The sequence below is a fragment of the Periplaneta americana genome, chromosome 9 (genome assembly GCF_040183065.1).
Source record: "Periplaneta americana isolate PAMFEO1 chromosome 9, P.americana_PAMFEO1_priV1, whole genome shotgun sequence".
NCBI classification, from domain to species: domain Eukaryota; kingdom Metazoa; phylum Arthropoda; class Insecta; order Blattodea; family Blattidae; genus Periplaneta; species Periplaneta americana.
This window is the reverse complement of record NC_091125.1, coordinates 128,593,660-128,620,318: the sequence shown is the minus strand read 5'-3', so window position 1 is coordinate 128,620,318 and position 26,659 is coordinate 128,593,660. Positions and strand designations below refer to the sequence as shown.

The 26,659-nt window shown below is 34.2% G+C and overlaps 1 protein-coding gene and 1 non-coding gene across 4 annotated transcripts in view; both read right to left on the bottom strand.

The window, feature by feature from the left end:
* Positions 1-254: 254 nt before the first annotated feature.
* Positions 255-26,659, bottom strand: part of LOC138706499 (solute carrier family 66 member 2) — a 51,572-nt gene continuing 25,167 nt past the window's right edge. For 2 of the 3 annotated variants that reach the window (XM_069835850.1, XM_069835851.1), the window contains 2 exons: positions 4,853-5,069; positions 255-1,038 (listed from right to left, as the gene is read on the bottom strand). In XM_069835850.1, coding sequence (XP_069691951.1) covers positions 846-1,038; positions 4,853-5,069 — 410 coding nt within the window. In that variant the 3' untranslated portion in view covers positions 255-845. Of the gene's footprint in view, positions 1,039-4,852; positions 5,070-12,475; positions 12,572-26,659 lie in introns of all 3 variants that reach the window. The other variant, XM_069835849.1, reaches the window with a different exon arrangement.
* Positions 19,940-20,013, bottom strand: TRNAS-GCU (transfer RNA serine (anticodon GCU)). The gene has a single exon. It is a non-coding gene; the product is annotated as a tRNA-Ser (tRNA).

Here is a 26,659-nt window from a genome sequence, read left to right as displayed (position 1 = left end):
TTTCAAACTTTTCCTCGAACATGAAAACTTCAACATACCGCTCTTGTAACGCATATTACTATTATAGCATCCCTATACTCTGTAAATCAGAAAGTTGTTGTTGTCTAGTGCCTTGCATCTGGCAATGAAGCCATTAGCAGGTAAATCAGAAAGTAAAAATATATATAAAGAGGACTGCATTCAAGGAAAGGTATTAGTGGGAATATTGGATCTGAATCTGTTTCATGGTTTATCTTGGACTAATATCAACAGAGTTCGATGTATGTTAAGAAATATTATTTTCTTTTAAATAATTCTCATTTACATATTTGTAACAGTAGATAAACTATGTATTATATTTAAATAATATATTTTGTAAAGAGAATAAGATATTCTTATACGATAAATCACATAAACTAGTTTCATTGCATTATCACTCTCATCTCACAGTGTAAGTTGAAAAAGGGCATCTTATATTACAAAGAGTAAAAAGTCATTAAAAATATTTACAAATAATTACTTTATATACTTCTTCTCGTAAAGACTGACTCGTATAGGCTGCAGATAGTTAAGAAAAGAACTTTACAATATAGAGTTATAACTTCAAGAAAACGTTCTGAAATACTTTTATTAAAACGTTTCAGGTAATAAATACTTAATTTAAATTTAATGTGCTCTTAGTGGTCTAGGCATGGGGAAGAAAAAAAAAATTAAAGTGAAGTAGAAAATCTGTCCCCATGTAATACCACCAGGAACAATTGTGAAGAATGTAATGCTGGAACTATGTTCCAGCCTGTTGTACATGAAGATGAATGGAAGCTACCATAAAAAGTTAAAAAGACAGAACAAAGTTGTCCCCGACACTACTAGTCGGGCGTGTCTTGTTTCTTGCTCCGGATTCCAGGACTGTTCCTGTACCAGTACACCTGGCACAGGATGAAGATGTCGATACAGACCTGCAGTCCTCCACACAGCCAAAATTGTACAGGGGCTTCCCGAATCAGGAAGTAGGCAGTTTTGAATGTGTCACCCATCGTCCACATTATCACCATCTTCAAGCTGCCATCACAAACATGTGAAAAAAATGCATTAAAATATAACGTCTGTAATGAATACATCACAGTCGAGGACTTATGCGAAGACTGAAATGAAAAAAAAAACATTCAGATTTCAGATTGTAAAATGAGATAGGTAACTCACCGAATACATGTTACATATGGACTATTCCATCTCAAATCGACCGAAATATAGAGAAAATTGACCTTGCAATTTTTAAATACAATGAAACTTTTTCTGTCCGTAGACAACTGTGATACAATGCTTTGTGCAAAGTTTGAGGCATCAGAACTTCATAGTGTTTAAATTTAAAATATTTAAATTTATCGTATTTTCATCAAATTAGCAACTTTAAACTGTTGTGGCTCCGAAACCCTTTCACCCAATGATCAAAATCATGGTTTATTTTGATGCTGAGAAATTAAAGTTTATATTGACATGTAAACAGTTTTTCTTACTTTTTATGGAAATGGAGAAATCTAGATTTTTCTTCATTAAGACGCCTTTGACCATGAAAAAATATTTTTAAAATATATGGTTAGATTCCGCATTGAAAGTACAAATAAACACATATTTTTTACTGGTGCACCGTTGATAAGAAAGTATTGAAAATATCAAATAAAGAAAATAAATAGTAGGCGCGTGAAGTAACCAGCTGACTGTGAGGCGGGAGCTAGCCGAGACAAGCAAGGCCAGAAGACAAACACGTGATGTTTCGTCTAGTAGCGCATAGCTGGGCTAGCTTTATCATTTAAGTTTTCATAAACACAGGAGTAAAATGACCCCTAATGCTCGCTTATCTTCAGCTCTCGGCCAGTGCGTGCGGTACTGTGCCGTTCAAGTCTAGGCATGTGAAAATAATTTATTTAATACCCTCGAAACTTATTGCCGAGCCACTAAGCAAACAATGCCGAATCCCTCTTAAAAATGCAAGGTTTTTTCTCAATATTTTTTACATTTTTACAAATTGGCAAAAAGCCTAAAAGTAAGTAAAATCAGATTATCTGTCTCTCTGTATATAATAAAAATAAGTATTACTTCTTATCATAACCTACCAAATGTCAGCTTCAAAATGAGCTCCCATTCAATGTTCTGAAGTATACGGTTCCAGAGTTCTGAGTGCTGAAAGAGGCTTGTTTTTATAAAATAAGCTAAATTTGTCACTCAGTACTACGAAAACCGTTTGACTTTCGATAGTATATTTTTGAAAATGCACTGTCCTCAGCACCTTGTATAAATAGGGAAAAAACTAGAGTATTAAAAAAATGCGAGGTTTTTTACTGATCGATTTCATATGGAATAGCCCATATGCATTTTTTAAATTCCTTTTTTACCTCAGCAAAATTACGCTGTATTCCTTCTACAGTGAAGTTTTTAAACAGACAGAAAGACAAACGGGATGGGATGGGATGGGATGGGATGGGATGGGATGGGATGGGATGGGATGGGATGGGATGGGATGGGATGGGATGGGATGGGATGGGATGGGATGGGATGGGATGGGTTGGGATGGGATGGGATGGGATGGGATGGGTTGATACGAGACAAGACGAAATATGAGAAACATTCAACAAAGGACTATATTTAGACAGAAATACGTTGTCAACTCTATATACAGACAACGCAGTTATACCTAAATGCTAAGAATGAAAATTACCTCCAAAGAAGAACATATACTTTAAGTCAAATTTGTGTAAAGTATGGGATGAAGATACACTTAGAAAAGACAAAAACAATGGCGTTTATTAAGGCAGAATCAATGAGAACAAAGACAGTAATGAATAATGAACAATTAGAACAAGTTTGGAAGCGAAACATGGCTGGCTACAAAAACACGGTTCTGAAGATGGCCAATAACAGGCTGAAACTAGTTGTAATATTTAACACGTGAAAGATATATAATACATATTCCGAAAAAAAACACAAAAGTAAGATACAGATCCAAGAAAGTTCCTCAGAAGACTAAAAAGATTTACTAGAAACTATAGAATGTGAAACGAAACAATAACAGAAGAACTGGAAATATTCAACTTAAGGGGTTAGGTACAGCTTACAACAATAAAATGTTTAGAAGTATTCAACATTTTTTACCTCAATTACTGTATCTTGTACAATAATGAAAATTGGTATGTGTAAAACATTGTCCTTCTGCTATATGAAAAAATATATATTTTTACGATTTAAAACAAAATATTTTTTTCCAAAATACATAACGGTAGTAGTTCACTGTGCAGTGATCAAGCATGTATCTCATAACTCATAAACTTGTTAACTTTTTCATGTTCTCTCTCTCTTATTTTATTGCTGAAACTCATGTTTACAATATCATGCTCTTTCAACTACATTCCTTAATCAAAAATATATTTTTTTTTATTTTGAGTTAGAAGAAAATACTGATATTTGACCATTTTTTAATGAATTTATTTTTTATCAGACAGTCTATCAAAGGTAGAGAAGTGATCTTGCATCATATTGTAGATATGACATGCATAAATACACACAAAAAATTTCATCACAGAATGTTGTATAGTTTCTGAGTTATGTGGGAAACGCTTCAGCACTGCATAATGAACTGAATTTTGAAAAAAAAAAAAAAAAAAAAAATGTAAATATTTTTTTTTAATCGTAAAAATATTTTTTTTTCATATAGCAGAAGGACAGTGTTTTACACATACTAATTTTCATTATTGTACAAGATACAGTAATGGAGAAAAAAAATGTTGAATATTTCCAAAATTTTACTGCTGTAAGCTGTACCTAACCCCATAAGTGACAAAATTAGACAACATCGAATAAGATGGAATGAACATATCGGGTTAAAGAAGTGATACCTCGTATCTGTAAATTCGTAAGTGAATAAAAACTGTTATAAAAATTAATTTTTCTCAAAATAAACTAGCTTTTTATATAAGATCTTCTACTCGAGGACAAAATATTTGTTAACTTTTCAATTTTGTGAACATAATAATAAAGTATTTAATTTAAATAATAATGTAGTTAAACTAAAGGACCATTTTTGTAGATAAAAGGTATCACTTCTTACTCATTGATATGGAATGAAGGAATCCGATGTATAGTGATGATTGTGATGATGATGTTGGCTGTGGCTATGACGATAATGAGAAATGGAAAGATAACAGGAAACGGAAATAACCCAATAAAACCTGTTTCATAAATAATGTCACTAAAATTTACCAGAATTTCAATCACACACAAAAAATATATGACCAATGGTGTGCTGTGGGAACATAAAAATGGAAGTTAAACTTTTCTGTTACTCCTATGATGCTTCAGTCTTTAGTTTTACAGCCCTTATAAACTTTTTTGAAATATGGCGGAATATAAACATGGAAGATGTTTATTCATTAGGTGAGCAACAAGGCTGGCAAACAATCCTGATGCAACAGACACAAAATTAAGGCTGGTGACAAGCATGTGTCGCAAGATCATAAATCCGATAGGGAGAGGAAAACAAGCAATTTCGAAGCATCCCAGGCACTATAAATATTTACGCAACTGTATTAACCACACATGTCCCTTCTAAGTTCTATACCACTGTAGCACAGAAGAACCATACATGAAACACAAAATCTATGAAGATTATCAATGGAAGAAGAACCTCCTCCACATGCAGAAGCTGCAAACAGAAGGAAGCATATTTTGTTCTGTCTAAATCTTACTAAAGAAAACTTCTGGTCAACCCACTGAAAATAGCCAAAAAGCTGGAAAAGCAAATTTCATGGAGCTGATCTAGATTGATTTTCTGGGATAAGAAACAACTACATCATGATAATTTGCAGCATTTACTCGTACTTACCTCATTCCCTCTGTGGATTTGTTCTGGTAGTTACACAGAACTTGTGGTACCCCCAAAAGAGCTTCAGTAAACACAGCCAGAAATCCTACCAACTCCACAAATAGCATGAAGTCAATAAATAGGTACATCAGTGTAGAGCAAACAATGGTGAACAAGAGCATAAAATCCACGTAAGATATAAAATCTGTCCAGGCCCAAAAGTATCGTCTGTCAAAATCTGTAAGGAAGCAAAATAGCCACACTCAATTCTGTATTTTTGATAAAGTTTCCTTACTATAAAACTCTAGCTCTTTATGAAGGCCTATGTAAAAGAGACACACAGAGACAAAGACATGAAGGACCATATTGAAATTTAATTGGACTCTGAACATTCGGCAGTCTAATGGTTACCAAGCTTCCTATTGGGCGTGAGGTATGCGGGTTCAAACCCGACCAAGAGTTATAGAGATCCTTCGCATAATTTTCTTTGGAAGAAAAGTGAAGCTGGGGGTTCTTCATCATAGATTATGTTGCGCAAAAGAAGCCTATCCCTGATAGAGTTCCAGGCAACATATATCGGCAATTTCAGGGCCACGTCAAAATTTGAGGATAGCAAAATTCGCCCATATCAATGACCTAAGTATGCATGGGCTTGTCCCACTCTTCACCTATATACCATACCATAACATTTATTTTTATTTCGTACCCCATATCCACAGGACTTACAGCAATTAAGGCGATGTGATTGTCCAATTGATCAGGCTATGCTGGCATAGATTTTTTCAGTAGGTTATTTTACGACGCTTTATCAATAGCTTAGGTTATTTAGCATCTAAATGAGATGAAGGTGATAATGCCGGTGAAATGAGTCCGGGGTCCAGCACCGAAAGTTACCCAACATTTGCTCATATTAGGTTGAGGGAAAACCCCGGAAAAATCCTCAACCAGGTAACTTGTCCCGACCGGGAATCGAACCCGGCCACCTGGTTTTGCGGCCAGACGCACTAACCGTTACTCCACAGGTGTGGACTCTGGCATAGATGTGGCAAGTAATGGAGTATAGTGTGGTCATTGTCATGTCATAAATGGCGCCCACATCGATCATCTGTGAATGACCAGGGAAACTTGGGAGAGGTAACCTTTTATGTTATATTTGTATTTGTGAAATAAATTTACTACAGCAGTCACAGGAATGTTTTCTTTCCGTACCAATCATTTACAATTGCCCTGTATAAGGAGACCGCGTTTGAAGAAGAGTTTTTCAATGTTCAAAACATTGCAGTGAACTATATTTTCGAATGATGAATGCTGGATTACAGCTGATAGTGCAACAAACCCAAATTCACTTAGGCTATCCATATGAACCCATTGTACTACCTTAAGAGGCAGTCTGCAGTTCTCTCATTCAGGAACAAATTTCATTTACGTGGCATAAATCTACAGCACTGCCTCCCAGCTTTACTTACCTCTCAAAGGAAGACATGCTATGGATTTCCATCACTCTTGTCATTTTCGGCTTACGAACGTCAGCTCCAATGGCAAACATGGGAATCACTGACCACAAAGAACGACTTCCCTGACTCACGCACTCATAAATTTCGAAATGTTAATACAAGGATGCTTCAAAAAGTAAGGTAACAACAGCTCTCATAGACAAACTTCACTTTGCAGGCAGACATACTGATACACAGTATTACGGCACTGAAACACATTACTTTTCAACATAGTCACCATGCTCGTTCCAACAGCAGACCAAGGTATCAATGCCAGCATAGAAGAAATCTGCATCAAGTCCCTGAAGCCACATCATGAAAGTTTGCTCAATGGCCATATTGGTGTTGAAACACTTACCACCCAGGTGCTCCTTCAACAGTCTGAAAAGATGGAAATCACTGGGTGCGAAGTTGGGGCTGTAGGGAGAATGGCCCAGTACCTCTCACTGGAAGCGCCGTTTTGCACCATACCACTCAACAAGCTGACGATGAATTTCTGCTGGTGAGATGCCCTTCAGACGCAGAAACCGAATCATACTACACACTTCCACGTTTGGCCATGTTTCCGTGTGCACAGCCATCTTACAAGTGTCTGAAGCAACATGTGCGCTATCTAATGGCTACGTGATAAAATTGTGGTCTTCTGCTCTAGCGGAAACTTCGAACAAGAGAGGGAATATGTATTCTGTGAGAGCTGTTGTTTCCATACCTTTTATATCACCCTCGTATTTTCCACTAAAACACACTTCAAAACTATACCAGAACTAAACTCAATACGAAAGGCAATATTTTACAATATTCTATCAGCTGTGAAGTGCATTTTTTTAAGATAGTGACCTACAGAAGTCTGTCTCAAAAACAGAAAACTTGTGAGGTGACATAACAGTACCAGAAGCCTGATGAATAAGTGATAAATGTAACATAACCACAAATAAATACTCCAGAGGCTTAAGTTTCTACATTACTGGCACATGAGGAAATCATTAGATAATGATAAAAAAACTTTGACCTCTTCTATTTTTCAGTCACTCCACCTCCCCTTACAATATCTCTTGTGATCACACATGAAATGATAGCAAGAAATCTGTATCTTACGTATTGTTAGGCCTCTATTGAAAAGAACTGCATATCTCAAGAACCTAGGCCTTCATTTCAACTAACTACAACTACAGAATTCTCAATAGATAAACATATATAAAACCAGAAAGAATCAGTGTTCTACTTGCATCTGATACAGCAGGATGCACATGCTTTTCTTATACTCATGCTCTGCGATGTTCTATGTAACACATTATCTTGCTTTATCAGATTTTCGAAACCCTCAGTAAAATATATTTCACTTAGCATACTGCCAGATAGACCATCGCAACTGACGCTTTTGGGACAGATTTGTTTACAGAAGAAAAAATATGTTGTGTACTGTTTTTTAAACCAAAGAAGAAAAAATGTTATGTTCTGTATTGTTTGTTAAAAAGAAAGACATTACACTGAGTTTCATACATTGTGATTTCATTCATCTGACAAATGTTAATTTAGTCATTATTAACTATGTATGATACCATGAAATTTGTTAAATCAGTTGGAATGAGCTGTAGATTTTAATTCTGTAACATACTATTCAACCAAAATCAGTTTTATTTTGTCATTTTATTCAGTTGATAGTAGAATATAAAATTCTCACAGAATGTTTTTTAATGTTATCTTTTATTTAACGATGCTCACAACTGCAGAGGTTGTATCAGCATTGCCGGTGTGCCGGAATTTTGTCCCGCAGGAGTTCTTTTACATGCCAGTAAATCTACTGACATGAGCCTGTCGCATTTAATCACACTTAAATGCCATCAACCTGGCCCGGGATCGAACCCGCAACCTCGAGCATAAAAGACCAGTGTTATACCAACTGTGCCAACCAGGCCGACCTCACAGAATGTAGTTACTATAAAAGTATCCATTTTTATTTAATTAAATCTAATGACAGAGAATGATACTATTCTGAACGTATCTTTGGAAAGTTTATTGTTTATTTATTCTCAACTATCATTTCTACTCCTCAAATTCTAACAACCATTACATTTAGGGGAAGTTACTTCAGCAATCTCAGCAACACTTTACTGTCAGATGTAAATATAAAGGAATAATAACGTATTAAGGTTGAACCCTCTATATAAACAGCTGGCTAAACTACAAGGCCATCTTAAGAGAGTTCAGTCCCTTCGAGAAAAATGAAGTCACAAAGACTTCAAGTAAATATGGATGAACGAACATGTGCAATTTATATTTAAGGAAAAACATAAAGAATAATAAGCTTACCTCTCCTTACAGTAAAATAAACATATAAATTCAGATCTTCCCTGTTTCTGTAATCTCGAAACCTTCCTGCACACGTTTTGATGGAAATTTCAAAACTGATTCTTATATTGTAACTAATAAACAATATTACTGTGTATAATGAAAAATATTTGTATATATTTCACAGATAAAAAAGAATACAACAATATTAAAACATTAACAAAGAGTTAAGCATACTTTTCATTCACTCTAGATCATTATTTTGTAATATCCAACACTAATGTTAAACTGCTACTGCAACTAATCTAGAAGAAAGACTACTAAAGCAGAAACTACAATAAATAGGTTACTAATTCGTCCATCACACATGCAGCTAACCAGTCAAGTGGTGTATCAATGTTTAAACTACTGGTATACTGATATCTGATTTGATGTCAATTTGCACAAGAACAAAGACAGAAAATGTATTATCAAACAAAACTATCAGAAGATATAAAAAATACAGTTTAAGTCTTGGTACGATATTTTTGGGTACTTGCACTGTGTAATAGATATAAAGACTTTCAATGTTACAGCCTTAACATCAAGGAAGGCAGAGAAAGAGGCAACCTATCTGTTGGGTTCATTACCAAGAATTATTCTCTCCAGCAACGAAGCAGCAGTAGAGAGATTAACCCTTACTAATGGATCCAACAGATAAGTACACTTTCCCTGCATTCCTGATGATGAAGCTGATATGATGGTTTTACACAGTGCTAATACCTAAAGACCTCACACCATGATGAACACCACAGAAGTCTCAAATCGTACTTAGTAGAAGTCTTTGTTACACAAGTGACGTTTGTGATAATGGTTAATGTTGAACATGTTAACAATTATAATAAATAGGATGATTTTGATAAATTAAATAATAATTTTCCAAACTTATCAATTAATAATGTAAGTCTTCATAACAACGACTGTGTTGGCGATGGTGGAAGCAGCATTAAAGGGGTGGCAATGGCAGTGAAAATGATAATTGAAACCAGAAAACTGCACTACCTCTGTAAGAAAAAAAATGACTTTTCTTTTTCATTGGGAATAGTCTGGTCCACTTAACTGATATAAACAATACAAATAAACTAAAGTGGGAATGAACCTACTTTAACTACGTTTTATTCACTGCTCACATACAGAGTGATTTACGAGGATTTACCGCCACTTACCGAGTATGCTTCCAAAGACATTTTGAATAAAAAACACCTTATAACCATGGGTCCTATTCTCAATATTTTCAGAGTTACATTAATTTGAAATTGTCTGTAAAATACTTTTTTTTTTAGTTTTAAAGGTAAAAGGATATTACAAATAGAGAATGAACTATTCAGAAGTATAATGTCTTTAATTGGCTAGTATTCTGAAGCTAAGAATGTGTTGTGAATTCCATAGTTGCTTTGTATAGATTTTTTTTTTCAATTTTTAACTACAAGTAGGCCTACATTTTTCTTACACACTTATCATAATAATTGTTAAAATCACGACAATCTTGTAAACTCTTTAAAACTGTATGTTAGGATACAAAATTGAACTCTAAAGAATCAAGTTACTAGAATTCGTGTTATTTGTAACAATTGTTGTGTTAAGTATGTAAGAATAATGTAATTTTTAGTTAAAAATTGAAAAAAAAAAAAAAAAATCTGTACAAAGCAACTAAGAAATTAACAACACATTTTGAACTTCAGAATACTAGCGAATTGAAGAAATGCTAATTCTGTATAGTTTATTATCTATTTGTAATATTCTTTTATCTTTAAAACTGAAGAAAACAAATTCAAATTAGTGTAACTCTGAAAATAATGAGAGTAGAACCCATGTTTATGTAACATTTTTGGCTCAAAAGTCTTCGGAAAAAAACTCCACAAGTGGCAGTAACTCCTCGTGAATCACCCTGTATATGATTGTTTGTTCCCTTAATTTAATTTTTTTAGATTCTTAAATCTCCATACTCTTTTATTTTTCGTTTTCTCTTACTTTTCTGATGTCCTATTATTGAATATATTTTTTTACATCATCATGATGATATTACTTTTCAACTGAAAACATATTTGTTTGAGGTACAATTACTGTTGACGAGGAAATCTAAAATTTTTAGTATAACATGAAATCCAAGGCATCTCCGCAAGATGCACATGCCAAAGCATAAACATGTTTTATATGGCGAGTGTTCCATATTCTACTTACAAAAAAATAAATGTTATTTACTAAACAACTAGTGTTATCTGCATATAACTGAGCACTGTCAAGGAAGTTATGTCACTGAAGAGAGTCAACTGAAAATGGAAGAGTTGATTATTTACATGTGACAGGGTAGACAATGTATTATTTTAATTAGTTAGTACTGATATTGTTTTATCACGAACACAAGATAGTGAGTATCGCAAATGAAATAAAGAAACTAAATTCAGTAAAAATGCAACTTCATATAATTGGATAATAAAAAAAATAATAAGGAATAAGAGCGAGAATTTATGTAACACAAAAAAAAAAAATCACGAGAATTACATAATAATAGCATATAATATATAGTAATCCTTTACAAAATGTAAGTGCATATGGCTTTCACAAGATTTACAACCAAAAAGTGGAGTATAAATTACACTACTAGAAAATGAGTTTCCAAATAAAATGTAAGAGGATCAGAAAATAACAAATAAATACAAATCAGTACAACAAAGACGTATTCAAGCAATCACCAGGATTCTTTGAATTCCCTGACACTTTTTTTTTACTGAATTTCATTAACATAAGTTCAAATAAATTTATCAAGGGTACAGTGCTTTGAATCTGGTATTTCTGTACCTGCGAAAAATGTGTTTATATAAAAATCAAATTCAATGAAAGAGTATCAACATCATAATAATGTAAAATATGTAGGCCTATTCAACAGTAGAACACATTAAAAAGAAAGAAACTGAGGGGAAGAATAAGGAGATTCAAAACATGATCCTCCTGTATAATATTCTTCACCATTATCTGTTTGGTCATTGGTTTCTTGCAAACAAGCAACAAATGATGGAAATCACTGAGCCTAACAACAATGTTTTAAAAGGTAGGTCTAATTTTTTTGTTAAAACAAATGATTGTCTATGTCTGTAACATATAGCAAGTGTAATGAGAATCACTCTTAAAATCCTAAAATTTCGTATGGATTGCATTAAAATTTCATGTTTCTACATCAAAATTTTCTCCTGTTAGATATATTATTATTATTAATTTGCTTTCAATTCCAAAATAATTATACAGATATTTAAAAATAATTATTAGATACCGAAAAAAAATATATGCTGGCTAGACCTAATATGAAACTTAAAATCTACATTAATATTGAGGTTAAGTTCATATTACAAGAACTACTCCTACTTAAATATATATATAGTATGCAGTCTCAGTATTAAAAGAATGTTTTTCAATTAATTTTACTGATGCAGAGCTAACAGCATGTAAATGATTTAATATTACAAGTTAAAGGTTATTTTATGACATTAACCACTTAACCAATTATACCATGTTGAATCTTTCGTACACTACTTTTAACACTTGAATGTAAATAATTGATTAAATGGCGATCTTACTCGTGTTAATTATGTATCACATGCCCAACGCAAAAAAAATAAATAAATAAATAAAAAGTTAAAATTTGTTATGCAGTGTTATTAATATTTTGAAGTGATATTGATATTTTAAATTTTATAGATCCAAACAAATGATTATATGAACAATTCTATACTGTACAGTAAATAATAATAATTATAATACCGCTAGTGTCGGTATTAATGTATAAACCAGTAGGGCCCATACAGTGCAAAGCAAAATATAAACTTACATTTTTCTGGAGACACGAGGAATCCAAATGGAACAGTGGCCTGGTTATTGTGTTTGATGTCTTGAACATTTTCCTGACCCATCTCTACATCATATCCTTCATAATCAATGAAAAATTTGAAGAGTTCATTTTATTAATTTGCACGATATTAAGATAAACCCTCACCAAATTTGCACACGCTGTGATATTTACCAAAAACAGTGAGAAAAACCGCACACTTACGAGGTGGTGATAGAACAGAAGGCCATGATCAGAGAGCAAACATCAATCACAAGTTAAATACTGATTTTTGTCTAATGATTCATTTTAAATACATGCGAATATGTGGTACATTGTATTTACTGTCAATAAAAAACACTGAATATTTATTTACTAAAAGTTTCCTTTTTTCACAAGTTTAAACATGTTTGACATAATATAAAACTTAATGGGAAGAGGGGAACTCTCTGAGGCTATGTAAGTCACAATTTCGTAGGCATACAGGGTACAATAGAAATAATTGAAGGAAATGAAATTTGAGCAAATAATACTTCAATTGAAAAATAAATATAAGTAGATCACAAAAGAAAGCATTATGTTATGTCACTTTTCTAAGATGAAGTCACTCAGGTAAGTTCCGCTATTATTATGATGTACCGAAGTAAATATGATATTTCCGTGCAGGAATTCTGCGTTACCATATGATGAAGGATGGATAGAACAGAGAAAAATTCTCTCCGGCACCGAGACTCGAACCCGGGTTTTCTGCTCTACGTGCTGAAGCTTTATCCACTAACAAGCAAACATTCTGAATGGGGGCAAATAAAAAAGTTAAATATTTTTCTTCTACCAAGTTAATAATGTCAAAAGATGTGCTTCTACAAATTTTGGCCACTTGACCGCAATTACGAGGCCGTCCAGAAAGTCATTTTCCCTGGACCTTTTACAGAAAAAATGCACAATTTCATGGAAAGGTTTATTGGAACAGATACAGCAATTGTTGCGCTATTTGTCAACATATCCTCTGCTGAAATTCAGACTTTTATCATACCATGGGGTCAATTTTTGTATCCTTGTGTCGCAGAAGTCAGCCACCTTGAATCGGAAGCATTTGACAGCCGTCTGCACCTCTCTGTCAATCCTATGATTTGACAAATGTCTCAATTCCAGTGGGGAATATGTTAAAAAATAGCTCAACAATTGCTGTGCCTGTTCCAATAAATTTTCTCCAATGAACTTGTGTTTTCTTTCTGTTAACAGCCCCTGGCGAACTTATTTGTTTACAGACCTCGTAATTGCGGTCGAGTGACCAAAATTTGTATAAGCAGTTCTTTTGACATTATTAACGTTGTGAAAGAAAAAAGTTAACTTTTCTATCTGCCCCCATCAGAATGTTTGCTTATAAGCCACACCAGATTCCAGTTCCAATGCTGGATAGAATCCCCTCAGTTTAAGTTCTACTCTCAGTTTTCCCTTTGGTGACCTACCCTCACATACTGTGTCACAGAAAATGGGACAATGTCCAATGCACTATGTAAGGTGCACTCATTACGAGTGACTAAGTGACTGGAATCCGACAGGATGAGTGCCGTCTTGATTCACAAGTGATTACTTATGCATATCATATTATTATGATGCACCGAAGTACCCTTTTTATTTGAAAACTTTAGTGTTGTTAGTCAGTTTTTTAGGTGGTTGGTTTGGATATGAAATTTCTAAGATTAATATTGGTAGTAAGTTATTATCTATTAAATTTTATTTATATTCAAGATTTATAGGTTCTATATGATTTATACCATATCCATCTATCCATGTTCTATTGCTCTTATTCGGAATTTTTTGATCAACCACCGAATCACCCAAGTCCAAGAGACTTCCTACTCTTCAGATATGACTTTCTGAGACTTCTGTCTGTTCTTCAGACTACAGATGTTATCTGAAGGTTCGAGATTTGAAGGCATTGAGGCAGTCAAGTCCAATGTAACGAAGACCTTCATATAAATCTTAAAAAAAGACTCTGGAAAGTGCTTTGAGGAGTGGAAGGACCATTGTGACAAGACAAGTGTGTAAAGTTCGAAGGAGATTTGAGTGTGAACTCGGAAAATAAGCTAATCCTTTTTTCACGACCAAAGGTCGGATACTTTTTGCTCAAACTTTATATTTATGTCAAAATTATGTCTAAAAACAAGTTCTGTTTCTGCAGCTAAAATATTGTTTAATGTTTCCTTAGTCCCAATGTTCTTCTGATCAATACTTCAAGCAGACATTGTAGCTTATGGCATGTTATCTGGTAAAATATGAAAGTGACGTCAAACTTAAAACATTCGTTTCTTCTGCACCCTGTATTTTATATGTTTCTCTTTCTTACATGTCCTTCTGTCCTACAGGTAACTTTTAAAACGAAAAGTGGTGCCAAACGAAGAGATGAAGCACACTCAATATCATATTTACGTGTTACATTTACAAGCAAAATCACATGGTTGGAAAAGTTATAAGGTAATTAATAACTGAACGAAGAAACAAATGACAAAAGGGAAAAAATAAAGGGAGAAAACCTAAAAGTAATGCACGATTCTAATGTCCTTGCTTTCAAGAGATCTTAGTGTTCAATGGATCCCAAGCTTAAGGGCCACTTATCTCCAACATATCACGTACAAACTGTTCCACTGAGGAGATTCGAAGCATTTTAAATGGATGTATGAATAAGATGAAGATGATTAATAGATGTTTGTACATATGTACTAATGTGTATATACAGTGCCATCAATTTGTTATGTATTACTGCAGGCTTATGCATGTGCTGTACAGAAAGGCCTCAATTGCACTACTCCTATGTCACACTGAGTCATGATAAGTCAGTCTGCTGGTAAGATTTAGTTTAGTAACATCTTGTCCCACATGTGCAAGTGCTATAAAATCATGGATCAGGGATTTACTAAACAGCAACGAAGTTCAATTTGTTGCCTTTTTTGTTTTTTGCTTTGTTTTAATTTATCAACTGCTCAATCTAAGGGAATTGGTACTGGACAAGAAAGTAAACCAAAGACGTCACATTTTAACACAAGAAAATGTATGTGATATCAGTGATCAAGTGAAAAAAATCTAAAAAATATGAATATAAATAAATAACGTTCTCAAGTTACCCCAACAAGCAAGGGCCCTCAATCAAAAGCGGAGTTATGGGGAGACATGGTGTGGCATTGTCCCCCCCCCCCAAACTTGTCTCAATTTTTTTTGTATTAACGTTAGAAAATATTAAAATCAAAAGATCTTTTTTGCTTTTGTTTATGATCAAGTTTCTGTGCTTAAATTGATGAATTAATGTCTTCAGATCATGTGTCTGGACTATAATATTTATTTTAAATTTATGAATGTATAAGAATTGTTATATACTGCACAACAATGCAGAAAAAAGAAAAGTGATCTCGGTATATGTAAACTTAAAGACGAGATGAAATAAAATAATTAGAGTTTACATTTCATATGATATCTTCAGGAAGGTAAACTTCATATAAAAAGTTTCTGTTAAATGAGGAGGTAAATGATGACCCCCCATAACCCCGTTATATGGGGGTCCATATCAAATTATCGAAGTTCCAACTTCTGACTCTAAGATCAGAATAAATTATCACAACTGATTTCTTCCAGCTGTAAATAGCAATGTTTTAGATCCACCGCTTTGGAGTAGCGGTCAGTGTGTCTGATTGTGAAACTAGCAGGCATGGGATCGAATCCTGACTGGGACAAATTGCCTGTAGGTTTTTTCCGCGGTTTTCCCTCAACCCATTAAGAATAATTGGATAACTTTTACACTAGACTCTGGTTCATTTCGCCTTTATCTTCATCCATCCTGCCTACTTCCATAGGTCCTACTCATGTCATCCTAACATACGGGGCAAACAGAATCTGACCTAAAGAGTGCCCCAACCTCGGAACAGGGTTCAACATAATCGCGAGGCACAAATGGTATATATCAATATGTGCAGCATTAGCATAAAAAAAATGTTATGTTTTATTTAACGACGCTCGCAACTGCCGAGGTTATATCAGCGTTGCCAGTGTGCTGGAATTTTGTCCCGCAGGAGTTCTTTTACATGCCAGTAAATCTACTGACATGAGCCTGTCGCATTTAAGCACACTTAAATGCTAGCGACCTGGCCCGGGATCGAACCTGCAATCTCGGGCATAGAAGGCCAGCGCTATACCAACTGCGCCAACCAGGCCAACGCATTAGCATAAATGAATGAATAAATGAATAAAAAAGGACGATGTTTTAGAGTAATTGTGATTTTCAGTGACAATGCATTTTTTAACTTAGAGGGATAATGAACTTTCAAAATAGGGCCAAGTTTTTATGATGAAGAAACTGAATTGTTGTGAAACATGTAAAATGTATAATGAGAAAATATGTGTCATCTTTATGTCACTCATGAAAAAATAAAAGTTCTTTGTTCTTCAGTAATTTATCTCTCTAAATGGCGAATTTAGTTCATTCACATGTATTCAGCTAGATATTACTGAATTAAAACTGGACTGATTCAGTGTGATTTAATGTGACACAGTAGTGGCGAGAGAGGGTTCGCCTGCAAAGCATGCATTGCAGCCTGCAGTGTTGTAAAACAAATAGGTAGAATGACATGTGCAACTCCACTATAGGTGTGACCCTATTCTGACTAAACTTGGTTTGTGTGTTGGAGTATTTATTTTATACTCCCTTTAGTAATATCGGGAAAGATCTTCCATATCATTTGGTAAATGAACTGATTTAATATTTTTCCCTCAAACCAAAGCGTTCAAAGCAAATCTTATGAGTTGAAACTGCCTATAATCTATACTAAATGCATCACTTGAAAGGCCGAGAAGACAATCTGATGCTGTTTGATAGACTGACTCAACATGCATGGAAGAATGATTTTGTAACACGCGCATGTATATTTAATGGTATAATAAATACAAGTAATGTTCAGAAATATATTGACTCTCGTATTTGCTAAATAAAAGAACTTTTAACTTCACTTCGATGATAATAATAACACAGTGAAGTTAAAAAGTTGTTCATTTAACAAATATACAGATTATAAATGAAAAAAAAAAAACATTTTCCGTCTTACAAAATGTTCATTTCTTCAAAAGATGTGCAAAAACACGCAACACAGATATCACACAAAGTGCAGAAAAAAAAGGCAAGTGCTTCTCATCAAATGTGCACCAGCATTCAAAAAACATTACAAATATGTACATAGATTATGATACAGCAATATCTGTCACTTGACTGGTTTACCACTTACCAGACTGCTGTTAGACTCTTGCTACTAACACTACTATTGCTACAAAAACCATCAAAAATTTTTCTACTGTATTATTCCAACAAAAAGGTAATGGTGAGTACAAGTAATTTCAAAGTGTTAATCAATGGTGTTATTCGAAAGTAATCACATATGGACACACAGAACAGAAGCACCTAACACATCACATTTAATAGTACAAACGAATATATACAGTGCAGTCATAACTTAAAGTCTGATTTTGCATGATTTTCAAGTAATGGAGCCCATTTATGTAAAACAATTATCTTTCATTTTAAGCATCAGGCTTGCCAACCTGTTCGTTTCCACTTAACGAGTTTCAGCCTTGACTGACCTGTGGCCCCGGTTGAAGTTTAAATTTTGATGTTGGCGAAAAATGATAATACATTTAACTTAGATTACATTTGGAATCTGCCCCTGTTGAACCAGAATCTTACATCGGAAAAAATGTTATGTTTTATTTAATGACGCTTGCAACTGCAGAGGTTATATCAGAGTCGCCGGATGTGCCGGAATTTTGTCCCGCAGGAGTTCTTTTACATGCCAGTAAATCTACTGACATGAGCCTGTCGCATTTAAGCACACTTAAATGCCATCGACCTGGCCCGGGATCGAACCCGCAACCTTGGGCATAGAAGGCCAGCGCTATACCAACTTGCCAACCAGGTCGACTCTTCCATCGGTTTCAGAAGTGTTGGGCAGTGGGCTCCCAGCCCTAAACTCCTCATTGAAGTCCTTCCCACATTAAAGAGAAATAATACGGTGACTGGTCACTGCTGTTCAAAAAGATCTTACAAGTCATGAGTCTTTCTATTGGACTATAGGTCGACCTATCACTGACGAGCCTTTAAGAATAATAGATTTTGTTTTTTGTTCAACCCCAGACAATTAAAATTCTAAACCCATAACCATTCCTTCTGCAGGTTTTACGAGGTGCGTCCATAAAGTAACTTTCCCACTCGTCCCACAGCTAGCAAACCATATGTTGCGCAAAGCGACTGCGTGTACGTGATAGAGTAATGTCCTGGCATAGCACATGCACCAGCGGAACTTCCCGAATGCTCTTAGTAGCTTCGTTGCATTGGTTGAAGATGGACGCTCCTATTCCAGCCCCTGCCGAGTGTGAAGTGTGGTCAATAATAAAGTTTTTGAATGCACAGGGCATAGCGCCGATTGAAATTAATCGTCAGCTGTGCCAGGTCTATGGGCCTGACATCATGAGCAAGCTGATGGTACGTTGCTCCATAAGGTCGTCTGTGATGATGGTTGGCCTCCCACTGCGCTCCTTGTCATGCACATTTTGGCGTCCTGCTGAAAATTGTCTACAGCAGCAACGCACCATCTGCTTGCCCATAAACCTGGCACAGCTGACGATCAATTTCAATCGGCGCTATGCCCTGTGAATTCAAAAACTTTATCACTGACCGCACTTCACACTCGGCAGGAGCTGGAATAGGAATGTCCATCTTCAACCAATGCAACGAAGCTACTGAGAGCACTCGGGAAGTTCCACTAGCACATCCGCTATGCCAGGACATTACTCTATCACGTACATGCAGTCACTTTGCGCAACATATGGTTTACTAGCTGTGGGACGAGTGGGAAAGTTACTTTATGGACGCGTCTCGTAATAACGTAGCAGAAGTCTTTAAAGCTAGAATCTTATTTTGAGCAATAGGCCTGTTGAGATGTAAAAAGATGAAAAACTACCATAAAATTGTCTAGAATTTTTTTCATTCAGGAAAAGGTTCCTTTTATGAACCATAAATCTATAATGTGAGACCCATGCTAAAGCTTTCTATTAGCCATAAAAACTCCCATTACCCTCAACCAAATTTGCACTCATAAACCTCTGCTCTAATGGCAAGTGTGGTACTATTGCACTACCAAGGATGACACAAGAGATAACTTACCAAGTTATCACCCATGTTCTTTGTGCTTTCTCATAAAAAGTATCCACAAAGTATTATGTTGAAGAAAAAAAAAAAATGTTGATTTCAAAATGTAATTTTTCGCATGCTATTTGTTTTGCTTCCCCCCCCCCCCCACATTTACTATTAGAAGTAAATTCATCCAGGAAGTACAAATATAAAAGATTTAAATTTTAATCAGAAATGTAATGAAATTTTATCAGAACGTAAAAATAAAACAAAATGGGAGTAATTTCAAGGAAAAATTGTTCCGGAGCCGGGTATCGATCCCGGGACCCTTCGCTTAGCGCGCGAACGCTCTACCGACTGAGCTACCCCAGGAACTATACATGACACCGTCACAATTTTTCCTTTTATATCCACACAACTCAAATGAGCTGACAAGACGCCAGAATTCAACTATGAGTGCACACAATACTGTGTGACTTAATTTGTGGCTTTCTGTTAACATACCGTACCTCCAGTAACGAATGTATTATACAAATCTGGCTTTCAGGTAGTAGCTCCCTGTAAAGCAGGTTTGAATAATTTCAAGGAATTTCCTGAGGTAGCTCAGTCGCTAAGCGAAGGGTCCCGGGATCGATACCCGGCTCTGGAACAATTTTTCCTTGAAATTATTCAAACCTGCTTTACAGGGAGCTACTACCTGAAAGCCAGATTTGTATAAAATGGGAGTAGTTCTCTATTCTTTTAATCATACCTAATATGCTTACTAAGACTCCAACATTCATGGTTTATAAATTACACAGAAAGAATTCTGGTCCTCAAACTCAAAAGACCATTTTGGAACAGTTGACTTTTTCGTAACTATTACCTATGATCACTCTTAAATTTTGTAGCACCAGTTACAAGTGAAACAGGATGGGGAAGTGGTTCATGCTGGTCTGTTCCATTTGCTCAGGGACAGAAGAAGAAAGGACGTTTGACTTTTAAGTTTTCAACTCTAACTACAGACACAGCACAACAATAATGGAATGAAAAATTGCATGGCTCTGTTTATACCGCCCCTTACCCTTTCTATATCTATACTGATCTGACAAGCAAATCTAGACTTCCCTTTCCACATTCGAGTACAACCAATACAACAATGCTTCCATATTTTTTTTTTCTGCCCCAGTGCTTGAAGTGAATATTGGTTACCATTTTATTTAACGTTGGTTTCAAATGTAGAAGTTATTTAGAATTGATGAATTTTTATAACAGTGAAAAGTGGGCAAGGAAGTAAATATTGCCTGGAACTTTAATTTTGGAAAAGATTTTCTGTTTATCATCGTTCTGCTTCAAAATCTGCTGTGTGTTTTTAAAAAGATTTAGCAAGAAAAAGAAAAAAAGCATTGTCACTTTTAATTCTCTTCATTTTCAAAGCCACTTTCGATATAATTTCATCATTTTTCTTGTAATTATTAAAATTATACAGAAAGTAGCTTCAATAATAATCAGGGGAATTAAAACTGGCAATCCCCTTTTTTCTTTCTCTTGCTAAATGTAAAAAAAAAAAAACAGAGGTTTTTGGAGGACCAGCGACAATATATTGTAAATCTGTGATTTTATTTCTATTTCAAATAAAAGCACTGTAATGATTTTATAGTCCTTCAAATTAATTTCTCTCACAACTGAATCTTTAAGTCGAAACTATACTTAAAGATTTATAGACAGGTAAATACTTCAAATGAAAAGTGACCTACAAAAAGTAGTACTGTAAGACACAAAAATTAGGTTCAAAATATTGCGCAAATTATTCCGTTCTAGTAGTGTTTAAGTAACAGTCCTACTTTTATTAGCATAGACAATAAAGATGCATCACATCCTACACTACAGAGTAGGCAAATTGGTGGTACAATTTAACTACCTATATGTCTATTATGAAGTGTGTGTTTTACTATTATTAAACACTTGCAGAATTACCTAATACATTTATCAAAATAAAAACAATATGAATGTATAGATGAAGATAAAATTCTTCCATTTGATCTACAGGCCTAGCTAATGAAGAAAAGTGGAGAATTGTACGGAACTTCGTCGAACACATGTTCTCCAACAGCCTAACAAAAAACAACTCAAATGCTTCACAGAAAAAAAATGATCAAACAATCCTGTCCATCAGACTATGATAATCGCATATATGCAAATTTTTCAAAATATTTTTGTTAATAACTCAGAAACTAATTGACTCACAGAAATGAAACTTCACCACATCATTATCCATCACACTGTTGTGTATTGTTCAATTTTTCAGTAAAATGTCTGAATTTTTTTGAAAGATCAGTGGCATATTTAGACAAACATCACGCATTAGTTTTCCTTTAGCTTTACTACAAAAGGAGGAAAAAAATGTATAACCACTGCATACTTAAAAATATAAATTTTCCATCGCCACTATAAATACTTCATTTTTTTTTATTTCAAAGGTATTCATTTAATCATAAACTCATGCGTTATTTTGTTAACCAAAGTGTGTAGAACATCCAGTAAACATTTCATGTTCCAAGCATCAAAATTGTAAGAGCCTTTACACTTCGAACCTGATGAAATGTGTTGAAAAAAAAAAAAAAAAGGCGAGAAAACAGCTTGTAAAATTTGCTTGGAATTAAAATTAAAGTGTGTAGTATTGCGTAATTTTTATGCTTTCAAGCACCACATAGCATTGAAACTTGCTTAACATATAAATAAGATATTGCTGGTTCATTTTTCATAAGAAAACGAAAATGCGATTTCTGACTGAAAATGACCAAAAATTTCACCCATCTCCCCCTTGTTAAAAGGGGTTTCGACCTGATAATGTGAAAGATTCCTTTCTTGGACATTTTATTTCATAATATGACCGCTTTTTTACTATTCTGTTTTTTTAAATTAACGAAAAATCAATTAAAATTTAAATTATGGTTTATTTAATGACACTCGCAACTGCAGAGGTTATATCAGCATCGCCGGTGTGCCAGAATTTTGTCCTGCAGGATTTCTTTTACATGCCAGTAAATCTATTGACATGAGCCTGTCACATTTAAATGCCATCGACTTGGGCCAGGATCGAACCCGAAACTTCGAGCACAGAAGGCCAGCAATATACAGACCACGCTACCCAGGCCAACACGAAAAATCAATGTTACATATTTTCCTCTTACATGATATCTGGTAAGATTACTTTTAAGTGGCATCTTACTTCAAGCACTGATTGGCACATTACTACTACTACTAAAGCTATGTTTTAGTGACCAAATGTCATACTCCCACTTCTGGTGGTACATAGGGTCATGCGCAGTTCCCCAGAATTCTTTGCTGGATATGACACGCGCCGACATGCAGACGGACTTGGGCCTTCCCCAAACCCTTTTGTTTCCTATGGAATAATGCTACGAATGAAATTCTATCTACTGAACATCAGTCTGTCCACATCCCACTATGTCAACTGCATATAAGATAGGTCTGTCTTTTCTAGCAGTGTCATTGTTTTATATAATCTTTTTCTCTGTATATTTTTTTTATTTCTTGTAAATCTTTCTAAACTTAATTAATTTTATGCTCGACCATGCTGAAATGTAGTAATTATACACCTGGTAGCAGTCCTTTAATGCATGTCATTATAGGACACCTACTCATTAAAGTACAACTGTTCAGCCAATGACAACTCAGCTCACAGGTGTACAGCCAATGACAACTCAGCTTTGTACCGTTATAAAACCGCAAGTATCGATTATTCTCGGATATGCAATCGAAAGAGAATTAGCGAAAAGTCACGGAGGCTGGAAATCCAATACTGTCGCAGAAGGTTATGTTCTGTTACTATAATAATTAGAGTTAATTGTAAATAATATTCAAATAAATTCAATTTGTCATCTCGTTTTTCAATTCTAAATCAATTTTCAGGTTATATCAGAGTAATGTTCATCTTATTCTGTGCCAAGGTCAATGAAATTCGGCCTCGGAAAAAATCAATACTTTAGCGTCTGCGCACATCTCACAATTCAGGTCAGTTCACACATAACCATAATTCTGAATACTTTCAAGTTAGAAATATGGTCGAGCATAAAAAGTCGTATGAAACTTGCCTATAATGGTAATTAAGACGCTCGTATGAAAATTATGAAACTCGCTTGTGCTCATTTCATAAACAATCATACTTGTGTCTTAATTACTACCATTATAGGTTCGTTGCATAATGTACTATTATGCTCGACCATGCCGAAATGTATAATTATACACCTGGTAGTAGCCCTTTAATGCACCTCATTAAAGTACACCTATTCATTATAATTCAGTTGTTCAGCCAATGAGAAATCACCATTGTACCATTATAAAACCACAAGTATCGATTATTCTCGGATATGCAATCAAAAGACAATTAGCGAAACGTCACTGAGGCTGGAAATCCAATACTGTCGCAGAAGGGTATGTTCTGTTACTATAATAATTAGCGTTACCTGTAAATAATATTCAAATACATTCAATTTGTCATCTCGTTTTTAAATTCTAAATCAATTTCCAGGTTATATCAAGACTAATGTTCATGTTATTCTCTAGATTATATCAAGGTCAATGACATTCGTGCCTCGGAAAAAATCAATACTTTCGCGTCTGCGCACATCTCACAATTTAGGTCAGTTCCGCTCCTCACTTACATAACCATAACATGAATACTTATGAATAATTTCAAGTTAGAAATATGGTCGAGCATAAAAAGTCGTATGAAACTTGCCTATAATGGTAATCAAGACGCTCGTATGAAAATTATGAAACTCGCTTGCACACAATTCATAAACAAACATACTCGCGTCTTAATTACTACCATTATAGGCTCGTTGCATAATGTACTATTAATGTTTAGTAAATTCATTAATTAATTACATTTTTATTTTTTATTTTTTTTAGAGTATAAAAATCTAGATATCAATGTTTAGCAGTATACTTAATTCTTTCAAGTTTTTGTTAATTCTTCTGAATATATTAAAGTTCATAACAACATGATAAGTTCTTACAATTAATATGAGTGGCTGAGGGACACAGACAGACTGCATGTGTCTTTTTATCTCACACACAAAAAGGTAAGACTAGAGTAAAAAACTCAAAAGAACAGAGAATGTGTAACATATGCATATACAATGCAAATGTCAAATCTACATTTTTGCCATTGTGTGCTAAATTAACATTAAACAGATAACACAATCTAATGTAAATATATAAGAAGAAGAGGAAAATTCTTCAGTGTTAAGACATCCTGAGAAGAGAACAGAACTTTAATACTGCATGATATCATATGAAATGTATAAAATTAGACTAGTATGTGTCCAACAAATTTCATCTAAGAGTTTAGTCTGACATGTTACTTAACCAGATTTAGCTAGAATTAAAACTCTTACACTTATTAATATATTAGTTTTTTACTACCGGTATATTATGAATAGATAGTATGCATAGTAGCACCTGTTTGTAAACCAAGAGGTGAAGAGATTCAAAAGAAAACTGGGCAAAAGACTTAAGTTATATGAACATGTTAGTATCGTGAGTGTGCAGTTAGAAAGAAATAACTTCACTAGACATGGATTACATATAAACAGCAATGGGAAAAATCAGTTATGTGAGACAGTACTTTCGAGAAAATGTGATTAAAAGTTATTAAGCTTTCGTAAATTTCGTGAAGTTTTAATTTTAAATGTTAATGTGCGATGTGGTTAAAAGATATAGAACTTAATTATAATTGATTGAATTAAATTAGCTCATAAATGAGCAAATGCTGGGTAACTTTCGGTGTTGGACCCCGGACTCATTTCACCGGCATTATCACCTTCATCACATTCAGATGCTAAATAACCTGAGATGTTGATACAGCGTCGCAAAATAACCTACTAAAAAAAAAGCTCATAAATTAAGTTATCACTTTATCTTATAGGTTTATCTAAATTTAAATAAACATGTACTAGTCGTTAAAACAACTGAAGAATATTGCTGGAGAATATTTTAAGTGTAGTGTAAATATTCGTAATTTAAATATATATTCTAGTGATTAAGACTGGTTGAGTGGAAGAGAAGGCCTTATGGCCTTAATTCTGCCAGCGAAAATAAAACATTCTATTCTAAACATTCAAAGCAATCACATCTCTAAAATATCAATTTTACATGGAACTATCAATGGTCATTTAATATAGGTTTCAATGTACTTCATTTTATACATTAAATGTAATCTAAAAAATAATTTGGTAATTCCAATGATTTCTCTTCTCCTTATTCCAGCTTCAATGCAAGAGAGCAAAAGCACACATGTTTAGCTAAATCTGTTTTAAGAACCAGGTCATGCTAAGAATCTTGGAGGGAGGAACTTTGTGAACACACAGTATTTTTATTATAACGAATAATAATTTACAGGCGTGCTTAGAAAATTAAAGGTTAACTTGAAATTCACTATACAAAAAATATATCTTTAAACATACAATGCTATAAAAAGAGCTACGTAATTTCCATGAACTGATTATTAATTAAAATGCAAAGAAGAACATTACAAAGATAATAACATTTTAACACACATTTACTTGTAGTAATAAAGTTCAAATAATGAGGAGGAAAGACAAATTGTTAGTTAAAAGAAAGAACAAAGAAAAGATCACTGCAGAAGTATCACATACAACTTTGAAGAGAACAGTGCAAGATTTAGTGAAAGTAAACCAAAATATAATTATTACAAGTTAAATAGATGTATGCACACAGCAGAAAGAAGAATGCCTTCAAGTCCAGGAACACAAGAGATTGTTACATATTATCACTACCATACTGAAGAATGGCAGACATTATTAACTAGCGTGCGTCAGGGATGGGCAAAATATTCTCTGGTAGTTACAACTGCATCCTTCACATTGGTGAAACTAGTTTCACAAATCTGATTCTATGCAACCAGTTTTATTTAATTAACTTATTCTTGTTTTATCTCTTATTGACAAAACTTTTTGAAGAATCTGATGAACTATAACCCATCTTTTTTA